The 14,877-nt window shown below is 36.1% G+C and overlaps 1 protein-coding gene and 2 non-coding genes across 3 annotated transcripts; 2 read left to right on the top strand and 1 right to left on the bottom strand.

The window, feature by feature from the left end:
- Window positions 1-1,266: 1,266 nt before the first annotated feature.
- Window positions 1,267-7,851, bottom strand: LOC145996078 (zinc finger BED domain-containing protein 4-like). Its single transcript, XM_083132324.1, has 2 exons — window positions 6,375-7,851; window positions 1,267-1,951 (listed from the first exon to the last, which is right to left on the bottom strand). Exons 1-2 carry the CDS (start codon window positions 7,733-7,735, stop codon window positions 1,474-1,476), a joined length of 1,839 nt encoding a protein of 612 aa, XP_082988450.1. The 5' UTR covers window positions 7,736-7,851; the 3' UTR covers window positions 1,267-1,473.
- A 3,688-nt stretch (window positions 7,852-11,539) lies between these two features.
- Window positions 11,540-11,609, top strand: LOC145996620 (small nucleolar RNA SNORD31). The gene has a single exon (XR_014442809.1). It is a non-coding gene; the product is annotated as a small nucleolar RNA SNORD31 (small nucleolar RNA).
- A 1,068-nt stretch (window positions 11,610-12,677) lies between these two features.
- Window positions 12,678-12,746, top strand: LOC145996622 (small nucleolar RNA SNORD31). Its single transcript, XR_014442811.1, has one exon. It is a non-coding gene; the product is annotated as a small nucleolar RNA SNORD31 (small nucleolar RNA).
- Window positions 12,747-14,877: the final 2,131 nt, after the last annotated feature.

Here is a 14,877-nt window from a genome sequence, read left to right as displayed (position 1 = left end):
TTTGCTCTAAAACATTCTTCCATTTTTTCCGGTATAGTCCTTAAAAACTCTCGTTATACTTGTAACAATCGTTGACTGCAAGTGAAATAATTCTGCAATGCGTACATACAAGATAAATTATTACTCTTATTAGGGTGCTTCAAAAAAAGTATGGAAAAATTAACTTTGCTTTTTTGTTGATCTCACCCCCTCATTTCATGCCAATGTGTATAAAGATAATTTCCGTAAATTTTCAGTAAAATTAATTTCTATTTAGAGGTCATGCAGATGCATCGAACAATATAAATTACAATTTTACTTACTTTTTTTGCGAGTATAAGTTTTTTTCAATTACGACGTTTCGAGAGAACTTCTCTATGACAATATAAATAATACATTCTCATAACAACATTTCAAAAAGGTTAGGCTAAGTTCAAAGTTCTACATTTGTGCAATATTTATAATAAGTTAGTCATAATAGTTATTTTTGACTGGCAATATGAAAAACAAATATCTTCAATCATATGTGTTCTTTCAGACAACAAAGATATGATATATTCAAATTTATAATTAAATTTATTCAAATTGTGTACATTTGCATTGGCTTCAAGGTTTATATACAAAGGTCAACTCTTTAAAATTGTTCAATGTACATTGTGATGTCATACTTGGTATTTTGTATCAACATTCAAAAAATGGTAATTGTGATCAATAGATAAGTATATTGTAATATACATAGTAAAATAGCTGTAACAGAGCAAATATGTACATTTACAACACAAACATTCAAGCTGTTAAGCACTTATGGACAAAAATATAAAACAAAAACAATTGAAGATTGCACATACTAAAAAATGTGGCTTGAACTAGTTGCTCTGATACTAGTTGTCTGTGACTTGAGAGAGGAGCTGAGGATGGAACAAAGAGAAGGACAGATATATCAATATGGGATGGTGATATATTTGTATAATAATTGTTGCTTTTAAAGATTAAACTGGGCAACGTTATAATAACTTGGATGTTTAAGTGAGATAGAAGCCTTTTATGACTTGAATGAACTTTGATCATGATATAATAGGGATGGGACGATATGAAATTTTTACCGATACCGATAAAGTACCGATATGAAATTTACCGATACCGATAACCGATATTCTACCGATCCGATATAAAGTAGTCGCTGTGTGGAGTGGTCAACTCGCAATCTCAACACCTTGTGCATGGTGTTCCTTCAATACAAAGTAGCAAGTATAGGAAAATTGGAATAATATACAGTCCTTCAATCAATATCTGAGAAAAATGTAAGTTATATTTAGAAATATTGATAAAAATACATCTATTAACTACACATATATAATATGCACTGTCTATCAACAAACTCTGGGGTATTGCATTGTTTACATTGATCTGAAAAATAAAAAATCAATTTTAATCACATTTAACATGCAGATATTTCAATTGGTTTTTCTTGAATGGAAAGAGAAATAACACAAACTAGTCCCACTTGAAGTCTACAACTGGCAGGTTCTTATTCAAAAATGTAAGTTGCTGAACCTTCTGTGGATTCAGTCTTGTGCGGTTTTTGTTGCAGATATATCCTGCTGTGCTGAATTGTCTTTCAGACGAAACTGAAGATGCTGGCACACCTAGGTATTTATTTGCCAAGTTTCTCAGAAGTGGATACTTGGTGTTTCCTTCCCAATAACCAAGGGCACTGTTACTGTGAGATATCAATGGTTCATTGAAGAAAGAGTCCATTTCAGCTTCCAGAGGAGATGTGGAACGTGTTTCACTATGGGTACACTCTTCAAGAAGTTGGGTACAAATACCCCAAAGTCCATATTCAGCATTGGACTGACTTGAAATCTGTTCATCATGGTTTCCACCAGTTTCCGTACATGAGGTAGAGGCTTCAAACTCTTGCTGTAGCAACTCTTTTACTAGAGTCGACTGTGATGCTTCTCTAAAAATCCTGTAAAATGAAATGAAAAAACTTTACTTCTGATGTGTATGAGCATGTACATTAGAAAAATGAACTTTTGCAATAATCCTACACTGAAAACTGCATTAATACTGTCCACACTTACTAATTTGAATTAGAAATTGAAAGATGTGTTAAATCATAATATTTTTGTTGGGTGGTGTATTTCAGATTTTATTTTGAGGGAACTAGTTCTATTTTTCAACAACCATTACTACAACTTCATCCCAGGGATGGAAACTAGTCAGTCAAAATTACTGACTTAACTCACCACAATACTGAAAAAAAACCTGCCTAATTACTGACTAGTTTAATTAAGGCCTAGCAATAAATTAGCCCTTTAAAAGAAATGGGCTTTACTTAGCCACCAGATCCCCATACAAGCCTTTACATGTTGTTTTTTTTAATTAGAAAAATGCTTTAGAATACTGGAAACAGTTTTGGAAAGTAAATTTGAAGCATGGAGAAGCTAAGTAGCACAGTTAAAAGCTTCAAAAGCATTATTTACCAGATAAAGTAAGATTTGAAAAGTAGTGTACATGATTGTTTGCACTTCACAGTGAGAAGTTGTTCTCGGTTTACTCACGTCTTGGATACATAGTTCTATCATTATTTTTTTTCATGTGAGGCTCAACAGAGGGTTTTGTGCTTTACACTGAATCTTACGTGATCAGATGCTGAAATCATTTAGGGACATTTTAATACTAATAGCCCTAAACCTGAAACACCTAACCTAACAATGAAAGCATGGTAAGAATTTACTATTCCACAAACACATGTAACTTCTTAGTTTAGTCACTTTTAACATTCGTACTTATGTATCTGCTTCGCGGAACATTCTTGAAGGTGTATTCTCATTTTTTTTCATGAAAGTAATTTCAATTTTTCACATTACGAGTACTTCTTTATTTACGTAAGAAACAGTATGGCGCATACACCTTCGTACATCATCGCGAGTCGTGCTTGTATTTTGTCGATGCAGTGTTTCCAACCTTCGTAACCAAAAAATACTCATGAAGTTTTTATTTTTTTAAGCTTCTTCACATTATTTTACGAACACAATTTTAACTATGCTTGCCTAACCTAACCTTGCCGGAAATGGTTCGTGGGGCTATGCATGAATGGTTTCTGGGGCTATCCATCAATGGTTTGTGGGACTACTGTTTTTCAAGTACCCAATTACAAAATCCAGTGGATCTTTCACACCCGGTATGAATTTCACCACGCATCCATGATACATCATCTTTTCGGAAAACATCGGCATGGTTGGAAACCCTGCAATCAACAAAACACAAGCATGACAATCTACGGAGGTGTACGCGCCAAAGGCTATTGTGCGTCGAAGAATTACTTTTCAACAAAAATAATGGATTTCCGCTATGATACATTCCCACATGACAGAAAACACTTTCCAGACGTTAGACAATGCTACAGGAACTTATTACCGTAAGTAGTTTCTTGTGCAAAAATGAAGAAATCTGTTTGTGGAATAGTAAATTAGTACCGAAAGCATTTAGGTGTGTTCTATTAATGCTAAGAGTCCAAACCTGACTCACCTAACTGAAGAAAAGCATTTTGCAATGTAATTAATACCTCTTTGTACCCCAAGCACGTGAAGTAGATAGCAGCAGCCCAGATATACATATGAAAAGTGTAAATGAATGGTTGCTCATAAATACCAATGGCGTACCATGAGCATTTCGAGTGGGAATGCCAAGTCCAAAGTCCTTTTTGCCTAATAGATTACTTATGGGATTATTCAATATAAGCATTGTCTATTTGAAAGCAAAGTTTCATTGTGTTGCCTGAAGTTAGGCAGCTTCTGATAAAACATGATCCAGGCATATTTAAATGCTAGCAAATGAGATGCCTCACCATGCAACAAAGGTTTGTAAGACTGGTATTTTATAGCATTTTCTAATTAGGTTGTTCAACTCAGAACACCATACGCCATTCAGAGTCTTTTGCCCAAAAGATAGTACATGTGTAGCAAAACAATATTCTGTTTCTCTCAGCACACCCAGCTAACCAAGGAAACATTTCGGCATGATGCAAGTCATAAAAAAGCCTACCAGAATCATAAGCACTTCTAGAACAATAGTAGACGCATTATTATTGTGGATGATCTAACAATTGATTGATGTGGTTTATTTTACTTACTTTTTAACATTTTAAAGTAATTTCGTCCACAGATCAAAGAGTTTTGAAACAAATGCACAACACTTCCATTGACAAAATATAAAGGATTTAGATAGGATTAAAAATAAAATTTCATGATGATATATTAGTTTTGTAGGTTAAGTGGTAGAGCTGCCACAGGCTGAACTTCGCCCATGAATAAATAATCTCTATGTCTAGCCGTTCATATCACGAGGACTGAAAACTCGGACGAAAACTTTTTTTTTCGCATCGCTGTTTGTGCGATAAATTACACAAAGAAGTTATAATATTGGAGTTTGGTAAAGTTATGTGAGTCATATTGGGTATTGTAGCATCACACAACACGAGCGCATATGGCACAAGGTTCAGATTCCACTTTAAACTGCACATTCAGTACCAACTAACCTTTCTGTGCATAAAGTGAACTTAAAACAAACTCAAGAAGTAATGTTCTGCTGTGGTCAAATGCAGGAACAAAAAAAAAATCAGAAACTGCTGTATTGTATTTTTTTGGTACTAGTTTACTATCCTTCGGACAGATTTCTTCATTTCTACAGAAGAAACTACTTACCGTAATAAGTTCCTGTAGCATTGTCTAACATCTGGAAGGTGTTTTGTGTGATGTGGGAATGTTTCATAGCGGAAATTCAACCATTGACGCATAGCCCCACGAACCATTTCCGCTAAGGTTAGGTTAGGTAGGGTCACAATGGGTTACAATAGTTAAAAATTGGTTTCGAAAAAAAATATGCGTAGCACCACACACCATTCTCGCATAGCCCCAGACACCATTCTCACATAGCCCCACAAACCATTTGCGGAAACGTACGTTCTTCAGTTACAAAAACACTTTTTTAAAAAAAATTGATCAAAAAAACGTGAATACACGTTAAAAAATGATCCGTGAAGCAGATAGGTAAGTAGAAATGTCAATAATTGACGAAACTCAGAAGTTATAGGTGTCCGAAGGATAGTAAACATTTACCATTTTTTTTTTATTTAGCACTGATTTATTGCCAGTTTTGGCAAATTGCCTTAATGAAGGCATAATTCAGAAATATATATATATTTTTAAAAAAATCAGAAAAAAAGGAATTTGTGTATGATGACTGTTTTGATAATTTGAAGCCAAACTTAACTTCCAATTATTTACCAGACACAATTTTGGTACTTTGAGACGTAACCTAATTCTTCTTGCTATTTGCGGGCATTATTTGCTGGGTTCTGATTAATAATACATAAAGTGACACCTTAGATAGCAGATACCTTTTTTCTATTCTTAATACATTTTGGAATTGGCTAGACTCTACTTTACGTCCTTATTGCCTTTTGGTGGTAACCGATGGGAGTTAACAACACTGCAGGTTCGTCTTTGTGTCCGCATTGTGAATGCATGTGCTTTGCTCATTTGCGTTCGCGGGGCATTGTGCGTGTGTATGATGCATGAAGAAGAACAGGTTCCTAAAAACTTGTAGATAGTGTAAAATACGTTTATCCCCAGTAATAATTTAGTCCATTGCTCAAAACCGTGCTTGCAGACAGCCGGCATCTCTTCGGGTAAGTACTTTTTTCTTTTTATACTTTCTGTTCACTATAGCCCCCGAAACCATGCATGGGTAGCTCCACAAACCATTCATGTTAGCTCCAAAAACCATGCACGGGTAGCTCCACGAACCATTCACGGGGACGAGGTATGCCTACGAGGTTAGGTAAGGCCTGTTACATTAGGTTCCATTAGCACTCATTTCCCTTCTAAATATGTGCTTCATCATCGAAAAATTTCCTCAGTACGTTCAATTACTCATATCCGAACAATATCCCTTTTGGGATGACTTGAGATGACCGGACCCCTCTCCGATTTTCTTCATATTTGACATACTCACTAATTGAGGCCTCCTAACCTTATTTTTGCTTATTTTGCAATTTCTAGACGTTCCCGACAAATTTTAACTTCAGATTCGTGATTAGGAGGCCTCAATTAGTGAGCATGCCAAATACGAAGAAAATCGGAGAGGGATCCGGTCATCTCAAGTCGTTCCTCAGTTTTTATCAATTTCCTCCTCCAGGTAATTTAAGTTGTTGAATTCCTTATACAATAAGCTTTCCAATGATATATGACACGTATTTCTTAGGAAAAGGACATAAAGTAGAGTCTTACCTTGAAAATATGCAAAGGAAAAAAGAACAAATTTGGTAAAAAAGTGACAGGTATATAACAGAGAAGGTCCTTGTAAAGTTACTGATTTATGCTTACCTTAATTTGTAGCGAGGATCCAGACTTGTTGCCTTCATGTAGACTTCTTTTGTCCCAGGCTGAAGTTCTTGAAATCGACGTTCTAGTGTTGATTTCAAATCTTCTGCTAAGTTCCTCACTCGGCGTTCAGATGCAAAACTGTTCATTGCCTGTACAACACTGTTCTTCATTGGGATTATATCTGATATCGATGTGCTATTACTGCTACATGATACAGTAGCTTCATGGAATATTTTCAACACCTTTACCAAACTCTCGATTAGGGTCCACTGTGATGACGATATTTCGACTGGGAGTGACAAAGATGATGTTACAATTGTTACAGAAAGTCTTTGTTCAAAGAAACGCTCCAACATAAGATACGTTGAATCCCATCTAGTGGGAACATCTTGGATTAAACTATGAGCTGGAAGTCCTAGATTTTCTTGGGTTTCCTTTAATTTTCTGGAGTCTTTTGGTGACATATGAAAGTGCGTTGCTATTCTCTTTACAATTTTAATAACCGAAGATATTTCAGTTTGACTTAGGCACTGGTTGACAACAAGCTGAAGCAAATGTGCCATGCATGGTATCCATATAGGTAATGGATCATCCAACAAACCTGCAGCACGTTTCATGTTGGGAGCATTGTCTGTAATGATTACTTTTACTGCCGAGGAAATTCCCCATTTATTAAAACATTCTTTGAGGTTTTCTGCAATATTGAGTCCAGTGTGACTTGTGCCACTGAAAGGCACTACTTCAAGATTTAAATTTATTAATTTAAAATTTGTGTCTATAAAGTGTGCTGTCACACTCAAAAAATCTTGCCCAGCAATTGAGGTCCACACATCTGTTGTTACAGCAATGAATGTACAAGTTTCCAGCATTATATGGACCTTCTGTGATACACGTTCATACATTTTAGGTATCAGTGAGGAAGACAATGCCTTCCGATTAAGTATCTGATACCGTGGTTCTAAAAAGTTGACAAACCTTCGAAATCCATCCTTTTCTACCGTTTGCATCGGTAACATGTCCAGAACAACCATTTCACATATTTTTCTATCAATTGCTATTGATTTTGGGTCATTTCTTGAATATTTTTTTTTCTTGTTTAACAAAGAGTCTATTGTCGGCTGCATGGTAAGTTTTGAATTGGTTTTTTGATATCCTGATAGCGTTTCACGGATAGCAAGAACAGATGAACTTGGGCCAGGTGTTGGTTCAAAAACATCACATTGCACATGCGGTACTTTATCTTCTTTTTCAGCATTATTTTCCCCGGAACTAGAGTTCTCACTTTCAGCAAATACTTCTTCACTATATAAATCTTTCAGCTTTCTCAGATGTGGAAGACATCGTTTCAAATGATATTGCATGTTAGACGTGGTATATGATTTTGTCGACTTCCCGCCTCTAGAAATTTCGGCAGAACAATGTTGACACACAACTTTAGAAACATCGGTTATTTTAATTTTAAAATGTTTCCACACTGTACTCTTCTCTTTTGGCATGTCTCTATGCAGAAACTTAACACAAAACAAAAAAAAAAAAAACCACACACAACAAAAAACGAACTTGGATAACTAGACACAAAAGTAGTGACGCGATGTATTCAACACGATGCACACAAACAAAGAGAGAGTAAAGAGAGCAGCAGGCCGAGTGAGCATGCAGCACAGTTGAGACAGTGTTTCCAACAACTGGACTGCAAAATTCGCTATTGTCGCTAGATCGGATATTTAAGTGTGTGCGGGATGGGGAATTTTTTTTAACCTACGAAACGAATGTTCTGGGTGGGTAAAAATTTTCCATTTTTCGTCTAAGTCGGGAAATTTACGAAGTGGGAAATGTTGAAATTCACCAGCATTGTGAATATCTCGAATTCTAATCATTACTTTCCCCTCAAGTAATTGTTTTTGCATTTCTGGAATAAAAATTGCTATTTTCAAGAAATGCCACTTCTGAAGTCTGTATCGAGATTCCCCCCCCCCCCCGGCCGATCCGGGAACAGACTTTCTCGAGTTCCTGCACACACCCAGAAATGTGCTTTAAAAATGTGAAATGCAATGCAAAAATAGGCTATTCTAACTCTGAGAGAATTTTAATATAATTCGACATCAGTAACGGCACACCAAAAAATATTAATGTCGAGGTGGGAGAAATTCCCACGGGAGCAGACAAATTTAATATCTCTAAATGTTACGTGCAAAATTCATTTTCAATATGAAAGTTCACGAATTATTCAATTTTCCTTCTCTGTAGGACAGCTGCCGACTAAGGAGAGTTGCGTGTGGGTGGGTGTGTTTGGGGGGGGGGGGGGTGATCCGCCTCTGTTTGGCACCATCAGTTTTTTTATTAGTGCTTTTTCCAAAAGAAAATGCAATTTTATTTACTACGTTTGAATCTTGGAGCACCTTTCCATGTGGAGTGAAATCAAACCAAAAGGAGCATAACAGTTGCGGAAATTGAAAACATATAAACGGGATAATTGGAATGTTCTATCAGTAGCAGCCGATTTTCACAGAACCTGGATTCCACTTGAGGCCATTATCACTAGTTTCGATTCAGTCGGCTCAGGTGTACTACCTGCATTACTGACAATTTTCAACTGCCACAAAATGAAAATATCCCCTTTCCCTGTTCCTAGTGGAAGTTTCGTTCATATGGCAATACTGCGTGACTACTGCGATAAGTTTGTTCTCTCTTGCTTCCCCTTTCTTGCGCTCGAGTGCCACGTTGCCATCTGAATAGATTCCTGCCCTTCCTTTGTTGTCAAACCTTTATCAAGGTCAAATATTATGTCTAGTTTTTCTGTGTCCGTTTTTCTCTTTCATGACGATACAAACACTTGCTATCGAATAAAGGAAACAACTATATGTTGAAGAACGACGCACAATTTGGCAACGCATGGCCAACAACTGGCTTGCAAATCTTCCATGCTCCCTCCCCTCTGCTCGCTTCTCTGTCTAGAAAGCGGTATATCTGGTCGCACACCAAATCGAACACAAGCCCCACCCCTCCGTGGTCTGACGTCACGGCAAATTTATTCATTGTGAAGATTTCTTAGCATTAACACACGGAACTTTTCATGATGTAACAAGTCGAAGGGAGCAAACAGCGGTGAAGTTGCGGGTGCGAAAAGTGAGATCCCTCAATCAAGCTGTGCGTGCGTAGCATGTATTTCTTGTCAACCTGCTCGAAGATGTACGCAAATGTATGGTAGCGAAGACTTCATTACCTTTCAATGAGAAAGCATGAATGTGAGTTTTGGAACTGGTTTATTGACTGCAATTGCTTATGGTCGGATTCATTCTGCACACCGTTCCTCTAAAAAAATATATAGCAGTTAACTTGACAACATGAACGTGAGATTTGGAACCGATTTGCCGGCTGCAGTTTTTTACGATTGTCTTCGTTATGAATATTACTCCGCTAAAAAAAAAAGTTAAATTGAAAGATTCCTGCGGTCTGTTTTCAGAGGAATATATGAGGAATTCTGTGACCTTGTTAATTTTCTTCCATGAAAGGGAAATAATTACAGAATTCTGTCAACTTTTGAAAAAAAAAAAAATATCGGATCGGTAAAATTATCGGTAAATAAACCGATATGCCGATATACCGATATGCTTATATCGGCCGATACCGATAGAGTACCGATTAATCGGTCCCATCCCTATGATATAATCTTATAAAGATTCGAAAGTTATGGAATGACACTGATATGTAGAAAAGATGCCATGTTGATTTTGAAGCAGTGAATAGGTATCTGTTTTCATCTGGCTTAACGAGCATGCTTGTAAAGGTTACAGTTCCTCAAATGAGTGCTTGGAGGAAGGTTGCATAGAGTGACACTTATATGTTCTACGTTTGGATGTGGTTTGGTCAGATGATGAATCTTGAAAAAGGAAGTTCAGAATTGTGAATACAAAGACTTGCTTTATCCCGGAAGGAGATAACAAAGATATATTTTCTTCTCAAGTATAGCATTGATATGTTATAAATGCTCTTGTAATTTTCTTGTTTCTAGTTTTCTCTTATCAATTTAATAATTATAAAGTTATTTATTATTGTTTGAACATAAACATTATTCATTAGTATATGCAAATTTAAATTTCCTTTTCAATATAGCACCATAGCTACTACCTATTGTGCTGATACTGAGTTTGAATTTTAATGACGAACATTGTTAAATCTCTTCTTCAGGTTTCGTTGTTATAAGCAATTCACAAAGTCATAGCTTCAAGATTTTTCTTCCATAGTCAATAGGATCAAGGGTTAGGTGAAATGTGAGTTGGGAAAAGTATAGGGAAACCTATTCCACATTGACAATTTACGTGCTTTAAAGCCATCGTTTACCAAAGGAGTTGAATCTAAAAGTTGAGATTTTTAGTGCGAGTTAGGTTCATAAAGGGCTTCCTATGTGCCAAATTTCAGAATTTTTAAAGGAGGCCCATCTGAGATATTTAACCCCGAAAACTGTCAAAATTCAATGAACGGCCATGTTTGAGCCCATGCTGTAAAAAAGGGGTGCATTTCTAAGCATTTGAAAAAAAATCAAGCCTTAGACTAAACCCCTTCATTAAAAAAATCGGGCTTAAAAATGCAATTTTTTTAACTATTGTTACCCCATTTTCCACCATAATTTTCGTACTTACGATGCAATTTCAAGCAAAGCATACCTGAATATCATAGGAAGTATACTTCATTAGCTACAAAATGAATTTTGTTTCAGGTCTCTAGCTTTAATGGTTTTTGAGATATTAAGGTTTCTGTATACTGCTACATGAGCAAAAAAAAAGCCATGCGCCATGTTGGAACCGTAACTAAAGACAATAAATTTTTTTGAACATAGGTTTGTACATGTTTCTAGATATCAAAACCAATGTACTAAAAATGAAATTTTTCTAAAATGGTCATGCAACCATTTTTTAAAAAAGTGGTTGATTTGACATGGAATGACCCGGATACTAGAGTTCGGGTGCAATTAAAGGTTAACCAGTAAGCCTACATAATGAGTTGCATCAAAATTTAGTCTATTCAATTCTTAGTTAATCTATGCTAACAAAAATTTATTTTCGAATGTACCTTATGTGTATTATTTTCGCCGTAAATGTAAAATTGGTTTTTTGTAGAAATTGTAGCAATTCCCTTGTCAAAAGATTCTTGGAATAGTGAAAGGTCCAGCCTATGATGATTTAAATTCCGCCCCAGGCTGAAAAAAGTGAGTGATTGGTTTTGATCTGAGGCTAAACCTTCTTTGCAATAATACTTATTTTTGGTGATGTACTCCTAGGTTGAGGACAGTCTAAATCAGGGTTGGTCTGAGCCCAGTTTTTTCTGAATTTAGTAAATTATTGCTGTTTTCTTTCAACGTGTCATCTATGTGGTCTAGTTAGCTTGCTATGTGTGTGTGTGTTTCCCATCATGTACATCATCTAATCTACATAAATATCATTGGTCTGATTAACTACTATCGGATTAAAAATGATGGATACTAGTGTTCGGACTGCAATTAAAAATTCACCAGTAGACCTACAGAAAAACAAGTTGCATCAAAATTTAGCTTATTCAATTCTCCGTTGATCTATGCTAACGAGATTTTTTTCCGAATATAGCTCGTGAATTTTTTTTAGCACCGTGAGAACAAAAAAGGGCCACTTTTGAGTAACGTGACTGCTCACAATGGCATCTGATCTGGAATCAAGCCAATGGGCACTGCTGCTCCTGGTTTCACATCTTTCATAGTGGGAGTGTGATTACACTTGTTTGCCTGTGCTTGGAACTGGTGTGTAGATCTTGAGAAATGCTTGATTTTCTTACTCCAGTTATACTTTACCTTATTCTCTGTAAGGTATGTGTGATATATCGACGAACTACTCGCATCACAATTTTGTTTCATAACTGCTGTCACAATCATGAAAGCTATTCCTTCTGATTGAAAATTCAATGTTTTTAAATAGAAAAACACTGTCAGGTTTGTTTGGAGTCAAATCGTGCTCTGTTGTCTGCTGTAACGTCATCACTATAGTGGAGCCACATGGAAAAGGGCCTGCGCAGACCTACGACTCCTGTGCATTCTATTCCCATGGGGAGGGGTAGTGCGGAGTAGGCTTCCTTATTGTTTAGTTGAACGGTAGAAGGTGGAGGTGCCCCAATATGTTTCGCCAAAAGTTGTTTTTCTTGAGGTTGCTCTATAACATGATGCATTGGGAAAATCAAGATTGATTGTATGAAGAGTTGTGGGGAAAATGTATAATCGGGGTTACTTAGAAATTGTAGCAATTCCCTTGTCAATATATTCTTGGGATAGTGGAAGGTCCAGCCTATGATGATTTTAATTCCGCCCCAGGCTGAAGAAAGTGAGGATTGGTTTTGATCTGAGGCTACACCTTATTTGCAGTATTACTTATTTTTGATGATATACTCCTAGGTTGAGGACAGTCTGAATCAGGGTTGGGCTGTGAAAACCGCAAGAGTTTCTTTTCCTGAAAGTTTTGTAAATTATGTGTCACCTATGTGGTCAAGTTAGCTTGGTATGTGTGTGCTTCCCATCATGTACGTCATCTAATCAACATAAACATCAACAATACAAAGTAGCAGGTTTAAGAACTAGTTAAATTTAGATTTTGTGTTCCCGGATTTTACATTTTCCCTCATTACACATACAATGTTGATGGTCCCAAGGGAGTAAAATGCTATAATGAATACACAGTTGTAGTGAATGGAAATGTGACATGTTAATGTACAAAGGAATGTAAAGTATGTAGACATGTATTATTGAATTAATCTGAAAAGTTAGATGACACATGTAATATTCATTTTTTTTATATAGGTCCAAGGCATCTTTTTATATATTTTGTTACGAAGTGGTGCGAAATGAACTGCAAAATACAAACAAGACTCTTAGAAACACAAAATTTATGGCTTTTAGACTGAAAAATAAATTATTATGAAGTCTCTGTTGTCCTGTTAGTTATACGAAATCTATATTTGAGGCAAAAAGTGGACTTCCTTACACAGGAATGAACTGAATGCAGTTTAATGCTAATTTTATGTTCCTACATTATACATTTCAATCTTGATGGTGCCAACATTGAAAGGAAAAAAAAGAAATCCTTGATTTCACATTTTCTTACATTTTAGGTATTTTCCGCCTGGTCCCCTGAAGAACATAAAATCTTTTACATCATTTAGACCAACTGGAAGTACAACTATTGATCTGAGTGAATTGTTTGCACAGTTCATACACATTACCCAAAAGCTGCTCTAAATTTTATATACAGTGAACCCCCAATTTTTTATTCTTGTATAAATATATTAATAATTTACGTTTTGCGAGTATCTGTTGCTCCTGCGACGTTTCGGGATGCAACTGCTCCCTTCCTCAGGCTGTTCACGTTTAGGTTATATATAATTCATAACCACGTGGACCTCTCCATAGGTACAGGATATAGGATTGGTAAAAGGTGTGGTTAAAAGAAAAAGAAAATCTAAAATCCATTACAGGTGCACGTCATAGTACCATGCTGTTTCCCCGATTAGAACTGCTCCTTGGAATGTTAAAACTTGAAGACTGTGAATAGCCACAGCCCGCGTGTCCTGCAATTGCAATACTCCAAAGTTTCCTCCCCTCTGTTTCCCCCCCACTCCTCCTCCATTTCAGTTCACATCAAGTCTGAGATTCCTCTTCCATTTAATGGGTTTTAGATTTTTATTGTTTTTTAACCATACACCTTTTACCAATCCTATATCCTGTACCTATGGAGAGGTCCATGTGGTTATGAATTATATATAACCTAAACGTGACCAGCCTGAGGAAGGGAGCAACATAGATACTCGCAAAACGTAAGTTATTAATATATTTATATTAAATATGTGAGTAATTCGCACAACTTTCATCATGAAATTTATATTCTTGGGTTTTACATTTCCCAAATCATGCTAACCTCCGTGGTGGAGTTATCAAAACCTTCCTTCGATGCTAGGGGTCCCAGGTTCGAATCCTTGCCCATGCATGGCTGTTCTTTGTGGGTGTCCCTTTCATCGTATTATCATTCATCCTAATCTTCACGATTAGCCAAAAGGGGCAGAAAGTCAAATAAAATTAACTAAATCAATCAATTTCCCACAACACACATTCAATGTGCATGATCCCAATAAAACAACATATTGATATTCAATGTGCATGATCCCAATAAAACAACATATTGGACAATTTTCCCGTATTTTAAATTTTTCTAGAGCTGAGCCTTTTTGGTTAAGACCAAAGCATCCACAAAGAAATCCTTACAACACTTTACACTGGGTAATTATGATCCTATTGTGTAGCTGCTTTCAATGATGATAAAAGTTATCCCTGGCATAATATTCTGTTGAAAATTAATTATACTGAGAAATGCAGCTTTATCCAGAATGATGTTTTCATACATTTTTAAATTGTGCACCTAATATATCCATACCATTTCTCTAGTTATTTTTTTAAATTTAAGTGAACAGTGGATGTCTTGGTGTGTGTGTT

This window comes from Lepisma saccharinum, chromosome 12 (genome assembly GCF_977018435.1).
Source record: "Lepisma saccharinum chromosome 12, izLepSacc3.1, whole genome shotgun sequence".
Classification (NCBI taxonomy): domain Eukaryota; kingdom Metazoa; phylum Arthropoda; class Insecta; order Zygentoma; family Lepismatidae; genus Lepisma; species Lepisma saccharinum.
Note: the sequence above shows the minus strand (reverse complement) of the source record. Positions and strands in the feature narration are given on the sequence as shown.

Bases quoted from the DNA above. Each gene is read 5' to 3' on its own strand.
- LOC145996078 (XM_083132324.1), bottom strand. From the start codon at position 7,735: ATGCAATATCATTTGAAACGATGTCTTCCACATCTGAGAAAGCTGAAA. The intron at 1,952-6,374 runs GTAAGCATAAAT...TTCATTTTACAG, and splicing joins GATCCTCGCTACAAATTAAG to GATTTTTAGAGAAGCATCAC.